At 43.6% G+C, this 21,414-nt stretch overlaps 1 protein-coding gene across 1 annotated transcript in view; it reads right to left on the bottom strand.

Annotated features, from left to right (window-relative positions):
* Window positions 1–21,414, bottom strand: part of BRINP1 (bone morphogenetic protein/retinoic acid inducible neural-specific 1) — a 92,052-nt gene that overhangs the window by 21,515 nt on the left and 49,123 nt on the right. Inside the window, exons 3-5 of the mRNA XM_014949748.1 lie at window positions 8,120–8,310; window positions 2,656–2,825; window positions 1,243–1,348 (exon numbers count right to left, since the gene is read on the bottom strand). Coding sequence (XP_014805234.1) covers window positions 1,243–1,348; window positions 2,656–2,825; window positions 8,120–8,310 — 467 coding nt within the window. The remainder of the gene's footprint in view (window positions 1–1,242; window positions 1,349–2,655; window positions 2,826–8,119; window positions 8,311–21,414) is intronic.

Below are 21,414 nucleotides of genomic sequence, written 5' to 3'. Positions count from 1 at the left end.
TTGATCTTTGAGGTTCTCTGCCTGCTCCCATCAGAAATCACAGCCTCGTCCACCTTATATCCCCCCTCTCTCGTAAATTTTCCCTCTTTCTCCACCTTTTTCCCCCTCCCAGGCACCTTGCTTTTTCTCCTCTCTTGTAGGATCAGATCACCAATAGAGATCTATTGATTTACCTACTTACCAGCTTGTCTGCCTATAAACAGAGCTCTCTGCTTATTTGGCTGTTTACCTAGTTATCTGATGTGTTGGGTTTTCATTACCAGCAGTCATCATCACAATATATAAAAAGCCTCAAATTGTTTATTGTTAATTAGGTAAGAACCAGAACTAAGTGATTTACATAAACACTGGAATAGTGAAAACAACCTGCCTATTATTTTTAAAGGCAAATAATAACAATAATAATATATCCACAACATGACTCAGTAAATGAAACCCAGTTTCCGTGAAACCAAGATTAAAACAGCACTTGCCAAATTATACTCAAAGCGGAAGATGTAACGTAGCCCATTCATCTGAAAAATTAAAATTTGTGCAAGTACAAGGATTCCAGAAATAAAACCATCTGGGCAAATGAGCAATTAAATCCCACATTTCCTTATTTTGTCAAAAACTTGGGAATAACCTTAGTAAATTACACACCCAGTGAATTTTCTCCTTCTACTGAAGTTGACTTCTTGCTAACCAGCATGTATTTACTTATTAATTCAGTCATGACCTCTATCTGTTGACTTCTGGACTAGCTCCCCAACTGGGACTGAAGCCATGGCTTCCAGCATCCAAATAAAACCTCTGTGACTTTTCCCAAAGATTACAGTCATTAGAGAGTCCCAAAAGCTGATCTGCAAACCTCTTACACATATCAGTAATTTGGGAGGGACAAAGAGAGACGTGGAGAGAATGGCCCTCCAATATTAATGGAAAAGGTGACACTTATTTATATCAGGATAGGTATAATACACAGAAGGCCATCAAAATTCAATGCTAGTGGGCACCCATACACTTTACTGGTGTCCAATATGCAGTTCCTTGCACCTTTAGCTTAGTCTCTGTCAAGCCCTGGCTCTGCTGAGCATCCTATGAAGCCACCAGAAGCCACCGGTCCTGTTTCAGGGAACTTAAAGCAAAGGCAGCAATCACAGCCAAGAAAGGAGGGGAAAAGGCTAGAAAAAAGGCCACCCCTCTCTTATTTCTCCCCCCCAACTCCATGCCTTGTCTTACCACCTCGTTCCTGTGCCCTACCTTGCAGGTGGAGTTTGCTCTCAGTGCTTTGCAGAAGGACAGAACTCACAGAGTCCAGATTGTCGTAGCTGTTACAGCCCAGGGGGCCAGTCCGAGTTTCTGTTACCTGTGGAGGATGTAGAAAAGAGAGAGAGTGTCCCCTTCAATGGTAGCATCACACGTTCCCCAGGCAGGTTCAGACCTTGTGATATAATGACCCCTTGTCACCAGCTGATGCAATCCAAAACGCATTTTTTCCCTAATTGAGAAAAAATACCCCACACTGGACAGACACAGCTAATGTTTGGCAGACTCACAAGCTGAAAAAAGAGAGTGAATTGTATCTGCTTTCTTTATGGTACTGCATGTTATTCTGGGCTTGGCAATGAGGTCCTGCAGATTGATGTTTCTCATAGAGGTTCTCCATTGGAGAACATCAGAAGCCAGTAGAGGAATTATTCCCTGGCTTCTCTTATTGGAAAGCAAGATACAGAGATGGATTGCCAGCCCACAATGGTGCCTAGTGCTCCCACAGCATATGTGCGCACCATCCTTGTGCTGAGGAGAGATGGAGGCACAGATGACCTGCAGTGCTGTTGCTGTGGTTGTTGCTGTTGGTTTCCCGCCATGGAGGAGAGCTGCCCTTCCTGAATTCACAAAGGGTAATTATCTGCTGTCACTGTTTCAATATCTCAATTCGATTTCCCATCCAGAAGGGAACAGACTCAGCCATGAGACACCACAGAACAATAACAAGAGCTGAAACCTTTCAGAAATGGCTAACAATGACGACTCCATCCACATCGCCTTCCCTGGAGTGAACTCTGCAACAATAAAATCCCTCCCCAGTATAGGATGATTGCTTTCGGAGAAGACAGCCTTTGTCTGCAGAGCCATTTTCCCTTATTTTGTATGCTCTGAGCAGCTCCCCTTCCTTCCTGCTGCAACCCTCAAGCTGTCTCTCAGCCTGTTTCATTCCAGATGCCACACTGAGTTTTTCACCTTTTCTTGTAGCCAATCCATCTGAGAGATGTTCAGCAGTCTTACACCCACAACTGGAAAACACTTCTGGATTGCATGGGGTTGCCCATTTCACAGACCTGCCTTTCCCTTCCAAACTCCAGTGCTGATCTGGATTATCTGTTCCCTCTCTCCTTTCCAGGGGTCACTGCCACACATAGTGGAAATCTCTTATCCTACCTAACCTTCACACTGAATGCTCACCTCTTTCCAGATATTTACTGGCCCTGGAGACATCAATTCTTCAGTAAGGTTGGTAAGAGTACAATTTTCCCTGGGAAATCAGTGCAGGAACAAAACAACTTGTCATCAAAAAAGCCATCACACCTGACTGGCAAAGTCCTGCCCCAAAATCCCTACAGTGTTGGTACGGACACACAATCTTCTTTCTCTTCCTAAGGCAAGGTACAGTACCTTGATTGCTCCGGTAGAGATCTGGATCTCATGGAGTCTCCTCATGGTGCCATCACGGTCTACAAAGTAGGAGGAAGCAAGCTGGTGCAACGCTTCTACGCTCTGAGTGGCGTTTCCTGACTTTCTGTCGAGGCGGCTTTTGTCCATGTACATGGTCAAGGCCTCCTCTCCTGCAGCAGGAGAAAAAAACACAAACAGAGATTTAAGTAAGGCCCAGGAAAGTGCCACGTAGGGTCATCTTAGCAGGAACACACGATGTCACGTGTTGCACCTAAAGAAAGAAAAGTCCAACACCTAAAGCACTCTTAATGAACACACCCTTCATCACCAGTTCCAGAACTTCACTGTAGAGCTTAAGAGCCTCCTTCTCTATTCAGCCAGAAAGGCCATGTCCACCACGTTTGTAGATCAGCTCCACTGAATTGAGCAGATAACGTTTTGGACTTGTATTAGCCACCATAACTCTACCACAACTGTTGGGAAGGATTCAGACCCTTTGCCCCACTTGAGAAATACTTTTCTCCGTGGGCAGTGCCTGTGGGACAACTTACCTGACCAGAGAAAATCCCTCTTTTGTACAATTGTCTCTGACTTGATTTCTAGAAGGAACAAATGATGATTTAAGTTGCAAATAGGTGGGTACAGAGGACAATCAAATACTAGTTGTACCTCTTTAGCTTCCAGTGAGGTTCCTTACCCAAAAGGGTAAGGGCAGGGGGCTGAGTGAAGGAGAACAATAAGAGGAAAAAGCAAATGAGAAAGATAAGTTAAACCAGCCAGTCTTGCTGCCTTTTTTTTCCATCTCCTAGAGTTTAATTCAGTGAATTTAAGTGGAGAGCAAAAAAATACTGTGTAAGATAAGGGACAAGAGATGATTTTGAGCCAGTAATCACAGAAAATCTGGAAGTGAAGCAGTTAAGACCTGATAGCAGCAAACATCCTAAACGTTAGAGTCTAACAAAAGATATATGAAAAGGATATGAAGTTGAGAAGTAATATTTACCTAAAAGTTCAATTTGTGCTTTATGAACCAGATTAAAATCCAGTTCATGCTTAAAGGGGCATTACAGAAGGAGTAAAAAGGTAGAATAACCTCCTGCATTCTTAACATCTGAAGTTCTGATTTTAATAAATGAAGATAATAGATACCTAGGAATGTGCCATTTCTACACAGCTCTCGTAATGAGAAGAATGGTACTTGTTCTGATTTGATAGATGAACCTCTGATGAAATCATTGCCTCTGGCAATGATAGCGTGGTCAAAAAAATGCACCACCATTTTTTAGGCCAAGAAATATTTTGCTCTTCAGCATATTTGCATATTTTTAAATTTTTTTTAAGAGAACAAGCACTTATTTGTCTTTAAAAAAATGTATTAGCTGACACTGTTTGATTTGTCCAAATAATTTCTTTTATTGCATACATGCATAAGAAGAAACAAACCTCAGTAAGCCCTCCCCCTTGCTTTCCCTGGAAATTTGCCAGCTTTTATCTGCAAGCCAAACGCCTGAAAACAAAACAAAAATATTCTGGCTGAAAATCAAAATATTTTTATTAGATTTCAGTTTTTTCAAGCAATTGGTATGTTGAGGACTGAGCTTTTGGCTTTGAGATGAAAAATTGAAATTTTTAGTGGAAAGAAGATACTTTTCATCAAAAGAATTGATCAGTTGAAATCTTTTAATCGGCTTCACGGGAGCTAAGTGGAGAAGTTTGGCATGCAAAACTTTCCCTCTTTAATATTTTGTTAAAAATAACATGCTATTCTTTGACCACGATCAAAGCTGTAGTACTAACAGTATCATCATTGTTACTTCTCACAAAAACACAAAACACTTTCCCTGGAAAATGACCAGCTTTGATTTCCTTTATCACCGTTAGCGTTCTTGTGTGTTGAGCGGCGTGAGGAGACCTTGGCAGGGATCAAGGCTCTGTCACACCAGGCTCTATCCACACGAACAGCAGAAAGATGGTTCCTGTCCCAGAGGATTTAAACCCCACGTATCTGATGAGACACAACAGTTGTGTACAGCAAACAGCCGGCAAAGCACAAGGTAATGAGATGAGTGTGATTAGTGCGAGGAACAGCGGTCACCGCACACCAGATGCCTGGCTGCTGTCAACGCATTTTCAGGTTTCATCTTTGAGGCGAGTTTTAGAGGGGGATTTGAAGGAAGGTCAGATTTCTGTGAATTTTCATGAGGCATCTTGTTTGCCACCAAAAGGACATCTGCACGGCGGGGGGAAGATAGACTGGGTCAGTGGGAAATTGTTGTATTTAGTGCCAAAAGTTTTGTATCTCTAATGTAAGTATTTATCTAGATGGAGATGCTGTAGACATAAACGATGCTTTGCCTCCATTTCATAAGGCTGTGAAAGGAGAGGGAAGAGCTAGGACTAATCTCCCTTTATCTGCGATTATCAGAGCAACCTGTGGGATCTAGGTATCAATTCTTCAATTCCAGAAGACTCAAAAAAATATCATGCCTTCTTTTAATAGCTAAGGTGCAAAAATCAGGACCTTTTCGGTGCAGACCAGTTCATTTTAGTAGAGGAATGCTGAGATTGGAGATCCCTTGGACAGAGAGCAACCAGGACGTGTGGGCTGAATTTCAATAGGCAGTGACACTGGTTTCAGATCACCAGGAGATCCACCATTAGCTTTTATCCCCAGACAACACCAAGCAGGCACCAAGCAGCTCCCAGACATCAGACAAGAGAAACCTGTGCTCTAGGGGAGTGGAGATCAGCGATTTCCACACAACAGCTGCCATTTTTCCTCCCTGAGGTATTTGGACCCCTTCACTGGGAAGAATAGGAAGAAAAGAGCAAAGTAAAGCTCAAAAGTTAATTGATACTTCTCCTGAGGGACAAATACTGTCCCTAGGAGTGAAGGGTGCTGAGCAAGAATAATGTTTCTGTAAACCTATTCTGTGTACATGTGTGCAGACCTGGAAAAGCACAGCATCCCCATGGAGAGTGCGCATGAGAAAGCAACCCTTAGATCAAGAGAGGTTAATAGACTTTTGATGCATTATTAAGTCTTAATTTCTCGTTTATTAAGCGGATGCTATGTTCAAAGTTGTCTTTCCTTCAGGGCTTTCCCTGCAAATTGACTCTCAGCTCTGTGCACTCCATCCTGGAGCATGGATGCCCTCAAAATGACCCTTCACCAATCCCTTGGTCAGGACTAAACTGGAGCAGAGCTGGTTTCTTTTTTTTTTTTTTTATTAGGCTCCAGGTGGGACTTGGTTGCTCTGTAGGTTGAAAGGCATCAGAGCTGTTCCTCATGTGGCCAGGTGTGAAAATAGCTGCTGCATTGAGGTGGCCTGGCCTGATCCATCACCCAGCCTCCTGGGATCCATGCAACAGCTGGCATTTAAAAGCAAAACAATTTCCTGTGTGTTTATCACTTGTTTGCAACCTAATAAGACATCAGGCTAGATTCACAAACTGCTGTAATCCAGAGTGGAATTCTTGTAGCTTTTCTGAGGAGACCTGAGGTCTTGGGAGAGCAAGGGTGCCAGGACATGTCTGCTTTCATGTCCCAGTGGTATTGTTTAGCCCACAGACTGTGATTAGAGTGTGTCCTCCTTGCATAATGCATGCTCAGCTTCATCTACATTTTCTCTGGGACTACTGTTGGCAAAATTAATCCTTCTTTTCTCCCCCACCATTGCTCACCGTGCTCTGGGCTGATGGAGCATTTAGCACTCCTCTCCAACACTAGTTCTTCTTACAAGCCTCTGCATATTTAAAATTGTTGTGTTGTAAAATCAGGAGAAGAAACAAGCCACTGTGAATAATTCACAACCTCAGCCAGGCAAAATTAAAAATATATTTTACCATCAAAGGTCTTTCTTATTTTGAATTTTCACAGATGTAAGTGGCAAGAAGAAAAAAGCATATCAATGGAAAGAAAAGTAAATCCACAAAAAAAACCACCAACCACCCTCTCACTCTACTTCGATGGCTTGGACTCTGTAAAATATGGTCCTGAAAAGTAATTTCCTCAATAAAAAGGAGTTTATCTTTACACAGACTTCATTAAGGCCTGATGCAGGCAGTGACTCGTACTCTTCAGTGCCTGGAAACCTGCTTTTTCTCACATTTCTTGCTGATGGAGCAGACAGTCTGAATGCCTGGACTGGAAGAGCAGCCTGAGGTTCTTTGAAGGACATTTGCCACACGAGAGGCCATTTGACTTCGGTGGAATCAAGCCAATTTACCTACCACCTAATTTGTGCATGAATCATATGCACTCATCTAATCTCATCTTCGTCTCATCCCAGTGTCTGCAGAATGCTTTGGGAACAGACAGATGGCCAGAAATTCCTCAAAGTTCACTACAAACTTCACAATGTGGCAAAGCTGGAGGTCAGGTACATTAGAAGAAGCAACAGCAACAAAAGCTGTACTCAAATTAAGACCCCTTACCACGCAGAATCTGTCTTACCATTAGTAGTTCTTAAAAGAAAAGTATTTAATGCACACCTGAAGGGGTAAGGAATGATGAAAATAGGACAACGGATGGAAAAAAAAAAAAAAAAAGAGGCAAATATCAAGAGGAATTGTTGATTTTCACTGCTCTTTTTCAATACAGAGTGCTTGAATTGTTAAAGCAGCACCACCAGCAGTACACACACACGGATTAATGGCCCTATGATACTGTTTTATGCCATCACTGACATATTCTTCTTGCACATGTAAACCTCTCTGCACCCACTGGGTATACATTTTGAATTTTACTTAGCTACAGGGTTTTTTTCGGGGTTTTTTTGGTGGGTTTTGGGGGTTTTTTTGTTTTGATTGTTTGGGTTTTGTTTTTTGTTTGTTTGTTTTTTGTTTTTTTTTTGTTTGGGTTTTTTGTGATTTTTTTTTGTTTGTTTGTTTTTGTTTTTTTTTTTTAAAGTCTACTCCATGTTGCTGCTTTCACTTAAGCATTCAGCACAGGCCTTCGGCCGCCTCTCCCCTGCCCAGCTCCTTGAACTCCCTTTTCATGGAGCTCTTTAAAATTCCTCTAGTTCCAGCAAGAAGGGATGTTTTTACCTCCTGCGATTGTTTTCATTCTGAAATAAAAAAAAGTAAAAAAATAGAGGGATCAACACATTCTATTGTTAAATTAAGGAGGGAGACGCAGGGGTGACAGACAGGCTCTTTGGCTAAATGAAGCATGTTTATCTTGAGGCACACGGGTTCACACATGCTGTTGTCAGAGGAGCACAGGTACCGAGATGCTGAGCTCGCACGCATCGCCCTGCGAATTCATTTCCAAAGGCTATTTGTACTCTGGGGGTTTTCATACCATCTGACAAGACAGGCTTTAACTGGAGGAGCTGCAGCCTGGCTCTACGTGACCACCTAGGCTGGTCAAGGTGGCCAAGGATTGCAGGTGCCATCCAGTGCCGTCACCACCCCACCATTGACCCCACCGCAGAAGAAAACAGTCCCGGTTGCCACCTACCTCCCAGGGTGGCAGAGATGAGGATGTGGGTGCCGTACTTTTTGATGATGGTATCAATGAACTGCTGCGTGGTGGGTCTCCTGCCCAGGAGGCGGATGCTCCTCTGAAACTCAGGCATCAGGGGCAGTGGATTGTGGAGCAGGTCCCTCCGCTCGATGGCTGTGTTCCTCACCTTCCAACGGGCAAACTCCCTATGTGACAACACAGGAACACAACAGGGGTGAGGCTTTGAGTCCTGAGGGGCAGGGAGAGCCACTGAGGGCAGGGAAGGAGGATGGAGAAGGGGACAATCCTTTTCGACACCCCCACGTGGATACACACGTGAGACCACAAGGCTAGACAGAAGGGAAGGGGGAGGAGAAGAGGAAAAGCAAGACATTACTGCACAATAACAACACACTTTGAGGATCAGGGTCTGGGCTGATGAGGAGGCAGCATCAGAGTCTCCAGAGGTGTCTGGCAGAGGGTTGCACTTCCCTACAAATGAAGCAGCCTGGTTCTTTCAGCCTCATGTGCTTTGGGATCTTACACTTCTCCATAAAGCAGCAAATTTTGGTTTTTGTCAGCAAAAGAGCTGGTCAGTTAGACTGTAGATCCTGATCATTGCCATGCCCTTGTGTCCACAAGCCTTCCTTGTAGCTACAGCTTTTGCAATGCAAGGCTGAAAGAAACACACTTTCCCCAAACAACTTAATCTTTCATCACCGGGGAGTACAGAAAAGATCATTTTGAAAAACAATACGCTTGATAAACCATCTAAAAGGATCGATTCAGATATAAGCAGAGGTCAGGATGAAAATGGAGGTGTTTGGTTTTCTTTCTTTTTTAAAAAAAACCTATAAAGCGATTTTCAAATCCCTTCCTTTAAGCTGATAGCAACTGGGAGAAAAATAAAGTTAATGTTTGCAAAAGCAGCGCTTTATTGTGGGTATCCATTTTGAAATGACACAGAGGGAAATGCCTAGAGAAAACCTTGCACACCTGCGATCTAAAGATCAGGCCTCTGAAATACATCACCAGCTGAGCACCTAAAAGATGAGAAACCTATTAATGGCCTTTGAAAAAATATTGAGCAAGGCCTTCAAAAAAGAAAGGATATTATTTATAACTACTCTCCTGCGATACACCTGCACTATCTTAAGCTATCTCCCAGATAATCAAGTCACAAGCTTCCCTGTCACTTTTCATTGACTTATTCCTCTAACTTGGGTTTAAGACCAAAATTACATTTAAATAATAGGAAAGACAATATCTGGCACTGACACGGCACTTTCTATCAACATGTGTCAACCAGCACCAGCAATCCCACTTTGCTGGTAGGGAACCTGATGTGCAGGCAGATTTAGGAGATGCTGCAAGTCAGTTGTAAACCCGGGATCACAAACCAAATCTTTTTTCCCCAGGTTAATTCTATACCCAGTCCACTTCATGTGTGTTAGGTTATTTTACTTAACACAATTATCCATTTATTTATTTTGATTTCACCCCATCACAGCACCCCAGGCTTCTTAACAGCAGTTGCATTCATCAAAACAGCAAAGTGCCAGCTTTTTACTTCAAAATATCTCATTACACGTGAGCTAATGTCCCCTCTGTAGCTCCCAGGCTTTCACAAGCCAAGGGAAAATGCCAAAACAAAACACCCCTCTTACCACATCCTAAAAGTCATTAGTGTCAAACCTTGAAATCCCCAGAAACATCAGTCTTTCTTAGAAAAAATTCTGTCAAAAGGCCAAAATAAAAAATAAAAATCCTTAACACGAGCCAAAAAACTCCACACACCAGGACCTTATTGCCAGGAGTGGAGAAAACAGACCATTGTCTCCAAAAGGGTCTGCAGATAATGGGTACATTACCAATACCCACATATTCACTGTATGGAGCAGACTATGGGGTTTTTTCTCTGCAGTCCCAGAATAGTGTAAAAGATAGATATGTTTGGGGATCCCACAGTTGATTTTAACGATAGAGAAACCCTTAAAAGTAAAGACAAATAGCTTCTCTCTGACACTACAGAGAGAGGTTGCTCTAATCATTCTTGACTAGAGTGGCAATGCCAAATCTTGCTATAGAAAGAAATCCCCCTTTTAGTGAAGAAGGAATGGTGGGTTCAATTTTTACATCAGGTCCAACATCATCTCAAGACACTACTGGCAGGAGGCAAAAGGAATTTAAAAGAAATCATTGCCATATCTTCAACTTTGCCAGCTGCCATGGGACAGTCCCAGTCACCATTCATAGAGTAGACAAGCCTTTAGCAGAATCCACATCTAGAACTTCATAGTGAAGGAGACTTTTTCCACTCATTTCTCATGCACACCATCCCTCTCCAGGGCTTCCTACTCCCAGGGCATATCACCGAGGTGAAAGCCCAGTTTATTATCCTCTCCAAATGCTTGGATGTGTAGCTTTCATAGCTGATGAGAAAAGCTGAACAAATACGTTATGATGAATAATTTATGCAACTAACTTAGATGTTTATCTTCTGCTCATAGAATATCCATGAGCCAGTTGCAATTCCCTCTAATTTATGCATTATTTGAATTTACTTAGTGACATTTTTCAAGCTTTTTTTTCTTCTTTTTTTTTAAGGTTTTGTGTAGTATTTGGCTGTATTCTCTCTTTGTGTGCTGTTGATTTGGTTGGGACTGGTCAAGCAAGTGATATGGTTTTGTTAAGCTTCCTGATTAATGATCACAAATACATTTTAAACTTGCCTTCTGCAGTTCCAGAATATTCTACATTGAAAGCAACGCTGTAAATACTAGCAAACTTCCATGCAACCTGTAGAACTCTGTGCTATAAGATGCACCCAAGGCCAAGATTATGGTACAATTCTGGAAAATAGGCTTAATAGTAATGCAGATGGCTAGTGATTTAAAAAAAAATAATAAATGTATTTGCAAGGAACAGTATAGCTCTGGCCTTTGTGAACAATCCAACCTGTAACTCCTGAAGTATGTGATGTGTCACCACTGAATCTTTGAATCTGTGAATCTTTGGAGGCTCTCCCTTGGCCTTAGCTTCATGGATGATAGGTGCAAAAGGGTACTGAAATCTTTCCTCCCAGAAATCACTCTCAGATGCCATTTCACTGATCATTGCTCCTCAGAACCACCAGCGACAGCACAGTCTCAATGCCACTGCCTGGAAAGCACCGGTGAGGCCTCTACAGGTCTCAAGGCACTTCATAAAAGAGAAATACTGCACTGTTGCGCTCTCACTTTCCAGGTGAAAAAGTTGCAAAGACTTGACCAGGATTATGATGGCACCCCATGATACGGTTAGGATTAGTGCAGAATCTTCTGACCCTCGGGGGAAATCCCTAGCAAGGACCTGAACTCCTGCCAGTGGGGAAGCTTTTAAGGGCTTCGGAAAGATGATAAACCTCTTAGCAAGGAGGAAGAGCCTGTATCCCTGATGCAGAGACGGGATAAGGAGAAACTATGACCTAACGTCTGAGTAGTGGGGGAGAGGCACTTGTTTATGCTCTAGTGTCTCGCCAGTGTAGACAGCCCATGCTAATGTGGAACATACCCAGGAAAATGCCTGCCAGGTCAGCGGAGAGGAGCCTGCTCTCTAATGTCTGGTGAAAGCTCTGAAGAGCCCACTCTCCTAATGGCTGGAAGGGGTAGGAAAGTGCTAATGCCTAAAGGGGGAAGGGAGGTGAGAGGAAATAGAGGGATGAAGTACTGCCTTAGGGCAGTACACGTATTTCAGGCCTTCCTCCCTGTCACAGAAAGGGGATACGTTTTATTTGTATGTGGCTATATCTGAGAAGAGACTTGCCCCTTCAGAGTCTGCGTTAATGAGCTCGCTATCAAGGCCATGCATGTCAGAGACAGAGGGAGACACTAGGGATGTCTCAGTGCTCATTAGCACTATGACCCCTCGAGGGAAACGGAAAAAAAGGGGGAAAAAATGCTGAAGAGGGAGAAAAAGTCAAAAGCCTAGAATGGGTATATCACCCAGACCCCCCACTGCACCAGCAGTAGGAGAATCCAAGGGCATGAGGTCTCTGCCCAGGGAGAGAAGTCTGAAAGAGAGAGGCCGTCGGAGCAAATTAAATCCCCCATCTTCAAATGGCCAAGACAACTAAGGACGTGAATGAAAGAAACAAGTTCAGTACAGACCTCGAGGGCTGGTGCTTGAAACCAAAAAGAAATTAAATGCATTAAACAATGAGCGAGAAAGAATCTGTTTGAAAAAGGCAAAAAAGCAGAGCAGGAAGACACTGAACAGAGCCTGTGTCACGCTAACTACAACAGCCCAACACCTCCTGCTGCTGGAGATATTCCCTTCAGGGCAGTTGGTGCATCCCACTCACGAGTGCACACTCAGCCAGGACCAGCCCCATCACTCCCTGGGAACTGGGCAAGGAGAAGGCAGCAGCTCCTTTCTGTTCAGTGGTCCTTCATCTGTTTTATAGATCACATCTCAACAGCCATCCACTGCTCCCAGAGGTGAGGAACAGACACAGCCATTTAAGGGCAACACCCTCTTCAGTAACAGCAAGATACAAGCACTGCTTAATGTCCTCTACCTGCCGTATTGCACGTATTATTGACTCTCTGATGTCAGTAGGATCCCCAGTCAGAGACAGAGCTTTCTTGCTCTCTTGGATTTTGATGTATATACAATAACATCTGCCTAGACATGCCTCTACCCTTCTCCATCCAACCACCTCACAATCATTAAGACAGACACGTTTGGACACTCCTATGTATGTTGTGGACAAGTGTTATTAACTGTTAAAAATGAGCATGAATCAAGCTGGACAGATTTGAGGCCTTGCCCAGGTAAAAAACAACCTTGGTGTTAGCATCAGAAACAGCCCAAAGTCCTCCAGAATCCTCTCAAATGTTCTTAAGACAGACCTGTTGTTTCAAGGCTTTTGTTTCGTCTTTTCTTTACTCAGCCTAATTGTCCTAGCCCTGGGCTGCACAAAGTAATAATTATCACCAGCCCTCAAGGTGATAGCTCTTCCAGGTTACTGTGAGCCCTTGACTCTGCAAACAATGCCATGGGGGCAGGACACGAGCATGACAACAGCACTATAATGCTTATCTTTTACTGCCAGATCTGGCTTAATGTGAGTCTGGACACGGTATCTGTGATTATGGTGGGGTCAGTGATGTGTTATTTCTAGTCTGTGCCCTCAAAATGCCAGACAGCCCCAGGCTGAGCAGCGCAATATTCCTTTAGCTGTTTCCCCTGCAGTTTGGTCTCTTCTCTGTCTAGGCTAAAACGAAGAAGTCAGTCTTCAAAGCTCAGCTTTTCAAAGGACCTACAAGAATTAGTTTCCTGTGAGAGTCTGGCACTCATCCCCCCCTCATCTATTAAAGAAAATTCCACTCCATAGATTCATACTAGTTCCAAATTAGACGGAGGATGAAACTGCTGTAAGAAAGAAGAAAAAAAATATACAAAAATCTAATTCCAGAGAAGTATGAAGAGAAATCACTTAAGCTGAAAGTCTGACAGCATTTTGCATAACAACCAGGCAAGCAGACAGGCTGACATATGACAGCTGGCAGGTGAGTAAGATAAATAAATTGACTATTGATCTACTGATAAATGCTGTGCTGTCTGCAGCAGTTTTATTCCTATAGGGGCATTTACCCAGACAAGACTGAACCCAAGGAGAAGACCATCAGGGTTTGGGTCATTCAACAGAATCATATGGGAGAAATAAAATAGCCCTGTTGGACTACTTACTCCTTCACCTGTCTCCACATGACAATGGAAGAATCTTCTGTTGTTTTTTGGCTTGGTCTGTGCTTTGGCCACGTGCTTGGTGTTGGCTGAGGCGTCTGATACCTCAACTACTTCCCCTTTTCTGGGCAATCATTTCAGCCTGGTGGATTTTCTTGTTACAAACAGAGCTTTGTTTTCATCTGTCTGATATTTTCTTTAAAATATTAAATTCTCTCAGGGTTGAAAACATGGAGGATTTCCTTGCAGAAGGAGGAGGTGGTAAATAATAGGTCCAGAATGACAGGAAGTTTGCAAGAAGCAAAAAGAAAGAAAATTACTTCAAAGTTAGGTGAATTTCATGTGACCTTGAAAGTGCCTCGGTAAACAGATTGTTCCAGCACTGAATTAAAAACCAATCAGACAGACATGACTCTGAGTCTTGTGTTCTCTCTTAGGATGGGTCTACACTTGGGTCTCTTAGGAGGCAACACTTAATTGTTGGGTGCTGAAAATATTGATTTGTTTAAAAAAAGATGAAGCTGGAATGAATTCATTACTAGAGCCAAAGCAGAGTGATTCAGCACAGGTAACCACAAGTTAAAAGGTAGGTCATTAAATTTGGCCATTACTAAGTTTGCTCATTATTAAATTTGATCATGGCCAGGACGTGGCTGTGATTTCTAGCTCTGACTTGAAATCCAAACGTAGCTGCCATTGCAGTCAATCACATGCAAACACAACAGAGCAGATTCTTCCCCTTCAACTAAACGGGATCACTACCAGGTTACTTGTTTATGCATCCTCAGATAACACACAGTAACTTCTAAACTTCTTCAACCCAGAGCAAACTCAGCAGCTACCCTCATCTGTCACCTATTGCTCTGTTCCCTATTTCACCCCAGTCAGTGGCTACACTTCCTTTTCATCACACCCATCAGGTTCCATCACAAATTGCTTGTGGGGTACTTATTCCACTCAGCTTTCCCCATAAATTTTTTGTGCAGATTTTGCTGCAAATGGCACGCACCTTGGGGTGCCTTGGAGATACCTTTTCCAACACCAGCTTACTTAAGCCTTGTCCACCCTGGAGACTTGCTCCTAAGTAGTTCCCATTACTGTTAACACCATTTCAGCTGTTTTCAGCATTGGGCTGACGGCACTTCTTCTAAGCCACTCCAATTTACATAGTGGTTGATACCAGCTGCTAGAAACCAGAGTGACATCTCTACAAGGGCTCCCAGCATTGTTAGCACTGCTGCAGCTTAACAAACGTTATCAACAATAGGAAATGTTCTGTTCTGTTGCTGTTTTCTTCCTAAAAGGTTACCTAAACCAGACACGGTTTATTAAGCTACTGTGGAAGCTATTCTAACAGCTGCAAGGTCTTGTGCTCCAAGCACTGGAATAGACAATATAGACACCCATTCCTTCACTGCAAATTATGATAAAAATCACAAGAGATGCAGCCAGAACAATTGTCCATTAGAAAACCTGATGTAGCCTAGAGAAACTCATCTATGAAACAGGCATTTTGAGTTCTACAGTTATGATTATGACAACACTGACATTATTTTTCATAACGTGGTCTCCTGGATTTGTGTTTCTACAAGGTTGACCTCAAATTCAGGATCAAGCAGATCCTGGGAAGTCAAGGAGCTGTCAAGAAGATGCTTTCAAAGAAGAGCACTTTTAAAACAACAGGTAGAAACATCTGAGTCATTGAAGAAATTTTACATAGTCTTGAGGAAACCTGAGATAATAGGTACAATTTTACATTCCCTTCCCCACAATTCTTTTAATTCCTTTCTTGTATGCTTCTTTGCTCAACACACGATCCAGAGAGCTGATGGCATACATCAACCAATTGGACTTAGCCAACAACAGGTTGGAAGGGAAGCCAAGACACAGGATGGTGAAACAATTAACTAAGACTGTAGAGAAGCATAGGGCAAAGACAGGAAATGACCCCAAACTGTTCGTTCTTGTTCTGTAGCAACTGAAAAAACCACAACCACCACCAAAAAAAATAGACCTTTTCACATTGAAGTGTTTGTACTCTAGTAGGTTAGAGGATTAAACTCTTGATGAAGTCCCTCCTCATACGGCTAAATATAACATGAAAGTATTTAAATCTACTTCTAAAAGCAAGTTTGAAATGGAAAACAGGCAATTTTAATTTATCAACAGACAACACAGAAAACAGGGAAGACTGGACCACACTCTTTACCCCATAGGGCCACTCAGCAATCTAGGCCTGGCCCAAAATTCACTATCTAGACTGAGTCACAATCGCCTACCAGTGTTCATACAAGCACAACAGCATGAATCAAAGGCTGTAACAAGAACATAGTTTGGAACAAGTCATTTCATTAAATTGCACTTGCTTCATTTCCTGAAGATATAGGTGCATGGACTACAGGGGTTTTTTCCTAATTTTAGCTGTAGCAAGCTGATAACCTCAGCCTGTGACACCACAGCCCCAAGCTTTGCTCTTTACTTATCATGATTCACAGCTAACTCAGATTAAAAAACTGAAAGAAATGTGGATTTGAACCTTAATTTCTCATGCTACCGGGTAGGGTACCTGGCTGCTGCACTTTTGGCAACACAAGCACAGTATTTGTCAATATTGGGAAAGTAAGTATTGGAAATTTAGCCTTGATTGCCCTTTTTCTCAAAAAAGCACAAAATTTTCTCCAACGCAGCATGCAGCCATGTTTCAAAACTTGAACTGTTGTTAGAAAATGGAGCCATCACCCCCCCTCTGGTCAGTTGTGCCACTCACTTGGCAAAGGCTCAAATTCACCATGTCAGGAGGAAAAAATATGAGCTGATATTAAAATTCAAAGCCCCTCCTGCCTCCTACACCCAGCTGTGCCCTCCAGGCAGTCCTGGCAGAGCCACCTGGGCACAGCTACCACGCTTGTGGGCTCAGCAAGAACAGGCAGTGACGGGAAAGCTGTCCCCTCTCGCCCACCTCCTCGCCCCTGAGTCATTCTCAGCTGATGGAAACACCAGCAAACATGTAAGGTGGGTGCTGGTGGGTGGCTTGGATGCCTGAAGACAGCCAGCTGGCAAAGCTACCTGCTTACATCAGGGACCTCTTGCCATAGGGACCATTTGTCCAGCTTAAGTGAAGTCAAGGGGGTCCATACCTCTTCCTACCAGAGAATATCCTTCAGATGGAAGAACCTGCTCCAGGCTGCATGTAGACAATATGTAGGGAAACAGAACAGAGGGACTGCTGTCTGCCCCTAAAGACAGCAGATCCAACAGATCCCCAGATCCAACACATCGTCCTCAGTCTCAGAATAACCCAGGAGATGTGATGAGGACCAGCATCCTTCACTACCCATGTCCTTGCAAGGGATCTCATAGAAAGCATTTGTGAGTACACGGAGGAGGTATGAGAGTGCAAGTGACCAAAATCTGGTTTATAATTGTACAATAAACCCACTCTCCCCTCCCATATTGATCCTTGCTGCTTTACTCCTATAGTGTTCTGTGACATTATTTATTCCAAGTTGGTTTAGGAGAAAATGGTGGTTCCTCCTCACAGTTCCACAGGACACCCATTTCTGTGCCTTCATCCCAAAAGCTGTGGCTCAACACCCCTTTGGTTTTCAAGCTGTGCTGTTAGGTTCAGGCCAGTGGCCATGGGTTGTTATTTTAACAGTGACATCCCCAGTGGCTATACGCAGAGATTGTCACCTCTCAGCACAGGATTCAGATCGTATCTGGGCCTGAAATTACTAGCAAAAAGCATAAGGTGAGAGGTGAAGGGCTAAGAAACATTAGGCTGCAGAGTAAAGCTGCAGCAAAATTCAAGCCATCCATAATCAGAGACATTTGTGCTTTGTTCAAGATTAAGAAAAAAAAAACTGTCCCAAAAAGCCTGTGACATTTCAGAATTACAGTAAAATTGAAGAAATTTTCTCTAGGAAAAAGGTGACCCATTTCCTCAGACTACATCCCTCTTTAGCAAAAAAAACCCTGAACACAAGCAGTGAGAAAGCCTTGAACATTCCTTGTTTGCTCCAAAATCTCATTTCAACAAAAATCAGTTTTGATGTATTTAATTTTCATTCCTAGTCATGCCATTTCAAACTCAGACATGTTTTGATGGAGGAAATAAAAAGACTACAATAAAATAAAAATTCACAAACTCTTGAAGAAAGGCAATCTTTTTGCATGTTGCAAAGTGGCCTGAAATAAAAAGACAACCATGCTTTTCATGCAACATGTCATAAAGGAAAAGCTTTATTTTTGTCCTGTCCTATCCAGGGAACAGAGACTCGTGAATGCAAATGCTTTTGTTTTCTGGGATCTGTTTGTGAAGCTTTGAAGCACTTGGTTATTCAGGCATGCGGTTAGCAATTTCCCAATCATGAGTCATGTTTCCTTTAGCTGTTATTTGTGACTTTGATACATAGATCTCAAAGCACTTTAAAACAAATGTGTCACTGTGAAGAGAGAAGCTAAGGCAGTAAGAGATGAACAACTTCTCCAAGGAAGAGAGCTGGAGCCAGGACAAAGCATTTCTCCAGCAAGGACTAAAGTAGATATAATCATAGAACCATTTAGGTTGAAAAAGACCCATAAGATCAAGTCCAACTGTTAAGATAACTATCAAATTGCAGGGGGGAAGGGGTCATGGCCAAACTTGCTGCCCATTTTTCCAGTGCCAATAAACACTCATGCCCAGGGTCCTTGCTGCCTACTCAGGGTGTGCTGCTTCCAGGATCCTACTCAATCATGGTAAGGGTAGCAGTGGCAACGTGCAAACAGAACCAACAAACATCAACCAAGAAGAGAAGCAGGGGCAGAAGTACGCATCTTCAAATCACCACTGCACTTAAATTCCCAAATCCCAGCCCTTTGGGGAGGACACAATAACCATGTGCTTCAGAACATGGAGTCGAGGAGCTGGAGTCATACCACAAGGAGGGGATTGTACCTGTTCTATATAGCAAGGGTGAGAGTGATCAAATACACACCTGTAGCACTTATTTCCTACAAAGTAATAGGACCCTAAAGGCTGTGAAATCAATCTAATGAAATGTAAACCGCTTCCTTCAAAAGGTTATGTTGATTGCCAACGCTGTTGTGTTCAAGTCATCAATCTAATGAAATGTAAACCGCTTCCTTCAGGAAGGTTATGTTGATTGCCAACTCTGTTGTGTTCAAATCAGCAGACAAGAACATGCTGGATGGTCTGGGAGAGAAGGCTGAAGATCCCTAAGGCTTCCAGCAATGCTAGTCTGTGCCCCTTCAGGTTGTGTCTGATCTGAGCTCCTGCAAGGTTATGAATATACCATGGCCAGGTGATTCAGGAGACTGCTTTAGTGTAAGAAGGACCACCAGAGTCCTTCCTTAGCTCACTGAGCTTCAAGCACACCCAGAATAGCTGAGCTGTTACACACATGCTGTGGGCATAAAGCCTGCAGCACAGAGGAGGGAGGGAGGGAGGACAAGCCCTTCAGTGGAAGGGCAGGATGAACAAACTGCTAACAGTCCCACAAGGCACACAGAGCCACAGGAGCATCTGTCTGCATGAATTGCTTAATTTAGATAGAAAGCAAAAACCCACTCACATGCTAAGGTCCAGATGTGAAATTCAGGTCCTGGAGAAGTTAAGGGCAAAACCTCCTTGACTCCAGTGCAGGCAGCATCCAACTGCATGAGCAAGGGCAGTCTCAAGACCCAACAGGTCTGTGAGCATCAAAACTCAGTGCTTGGGACAGAGGGCTAGAGCTGAGCCCCATCGCTGAGCAAGGGGCACAATCCTCTTCCTTAAATACAGGGCTCCTCCTCTAGGACAGCTGCAAAGATTTATAGCCTCACCTTTCAAGGTCTATTTAGGGGGAAAGAGAAGTCAGCTGTGTGGGGAGGGTTTTTGGTTAGGTTCTTTTTTTCTTTCCCCCCACCAAAGGGGGCAGTGGTGTTTAGGTGTTTTCTTTTCTTTTGGAGGGAGAGGGTTTGGTTTTTTTTTTAAGTTTAGTAGGGAGTGAAATAGAGGGTGAAGGGGGTTGCTCTTTAATAAGGGCTCTTATATCTTTGCTTTGTGCTTTTATTGTGGCTCAGGAATCCTTTGCTGAGTCTGGGTGGGACCTTCTACAGGGTTCATTCTTCCTCTTTCTTTCATGAGAGGCTTTTTTGTTTGTGCTAAGTTGAAGTCAGGATCTCTCTGAGGCAGGGAGTGGTAAACTTGGTCTGGGGGGATCAGATGCCGCAGAAATGCACAGGAGATCTCCCCTCATGGCTGTTTCAGGGGTGAGGATTGGGCAAAGTAAAAGCACCAGCTCCTGTGCCAGCTAAACCTGTACACATGGTTAAATAAAGGATTATGTGCTACTGCACATCTGAGCCTCTGCTGAGAAATAATGAACTGGACCCCAGAATTCTGAAGCACATGCATATGTATATATTTATCTACTGAACAAAACAACAATATCTGCAATGCTTTTTATTTGCCTTCTGGGTTTTGAGATTTAAAGACTCATATTTTCTGGCTTTTCTTTGCAATCCTAAAAGACAGCCTATTCTTATTTTTTAAATGGAAGTTGTGAGTTATACAATAATATGACTCAAGCCTGGAGTACTTAAAGAAGACATGAAAAAAGCTAGTATGAATCCCTCAACTCTTATAAGTACTGGAGGAAAAAAAAAAAAAAAAGACAAAAAAAACCCCCTATCTGTGCAGTCTGATAGAGAGCTGGTCCCAATGTTTCCTGCTACCGAGTAGAAACCTCACAACTCCCAGTGCCTGAGCGAGTGTCAGGAGGAAGGGGACAGGACATCGCCATGGGTAGCGATCTCCTGGGGTACAGCCCTCCCCTCTCCTGGACCTGAGCAAACTGCTGGATTATCAGAGCTGCTGCTCAGCCCCACAGGGTGCTTTTTGGCACTCCTCCTCCCCCCCAGACCCATGCCCAGGCACTCTGTTTTCATCTTCCTCACGCTCTTTGTCGGAGTCACTTCCCCTCTTCGTGCTTCCCAAACCCTCCTTTCTTTTTTTCCTCTCTCCCAGCTGTTGCACTGTGCTGAGCAGTACAGATCTAGGGTCCTACAGACCATATTCTTGTGGCAGGACGTCGAACCCGACATGAACATCAACTTGCCCAGGGCAGGGGCTGGTACAAACCTGATGGAGGGGAGAGAGGGGTCCTAAAACTGCCTACGGTGGGAGGAATCAATTATAGGGCCCTGTGCAAGAGCATCACCCAGAGGCCTCCACAATAAATGCATGTTTATCGCCCTCAAATGTTGTCTCTGCAGCAGACCTGCTTGTCCTGCTCCTCACACTGCTCCTCACAAAGCCCAGCCGCTGAGGAATTTGCTGATCTCTGGTTATACAGAGTGTCGACTCCATGCCGAGGTGTCTTTCTGCAGCTCTGATACTGCTCCTGTTTTAACATACTCCCATCAGGAAATGCACCAGGTATTCCCACATCCCTGACCCTCATCCCCTCGCTGCCCAGTCTCCCCTTTCCCCGCTTCTCCCCGTCTTTGGGAGGGCAGGTGGTGGCTGTATTTAAAGCCTCAATCTTCCCGGGCACCGAACCGTTACCAGCAGCGCACTCATCAGCAGCGCCGAG

Source organism: Calidris pugnax, unplaced genomic scaffold (assembly GCF_001431845.1).
Source record: "Calidris pugnax isolate Ruff unplaced genomic scaffold, ASM143184v1 scaffold22, whole genome shotgun sequence".
Classification (NCBI taxonomy): Eukaryota; Metazoa; Chordata; class Aves; order Charadriiformes; family Scolopacidae; genus Calidris; species Calidris pugnax.
This window is presented reverse-complemented; position numbering and strand designations above follow the sequence as displayed.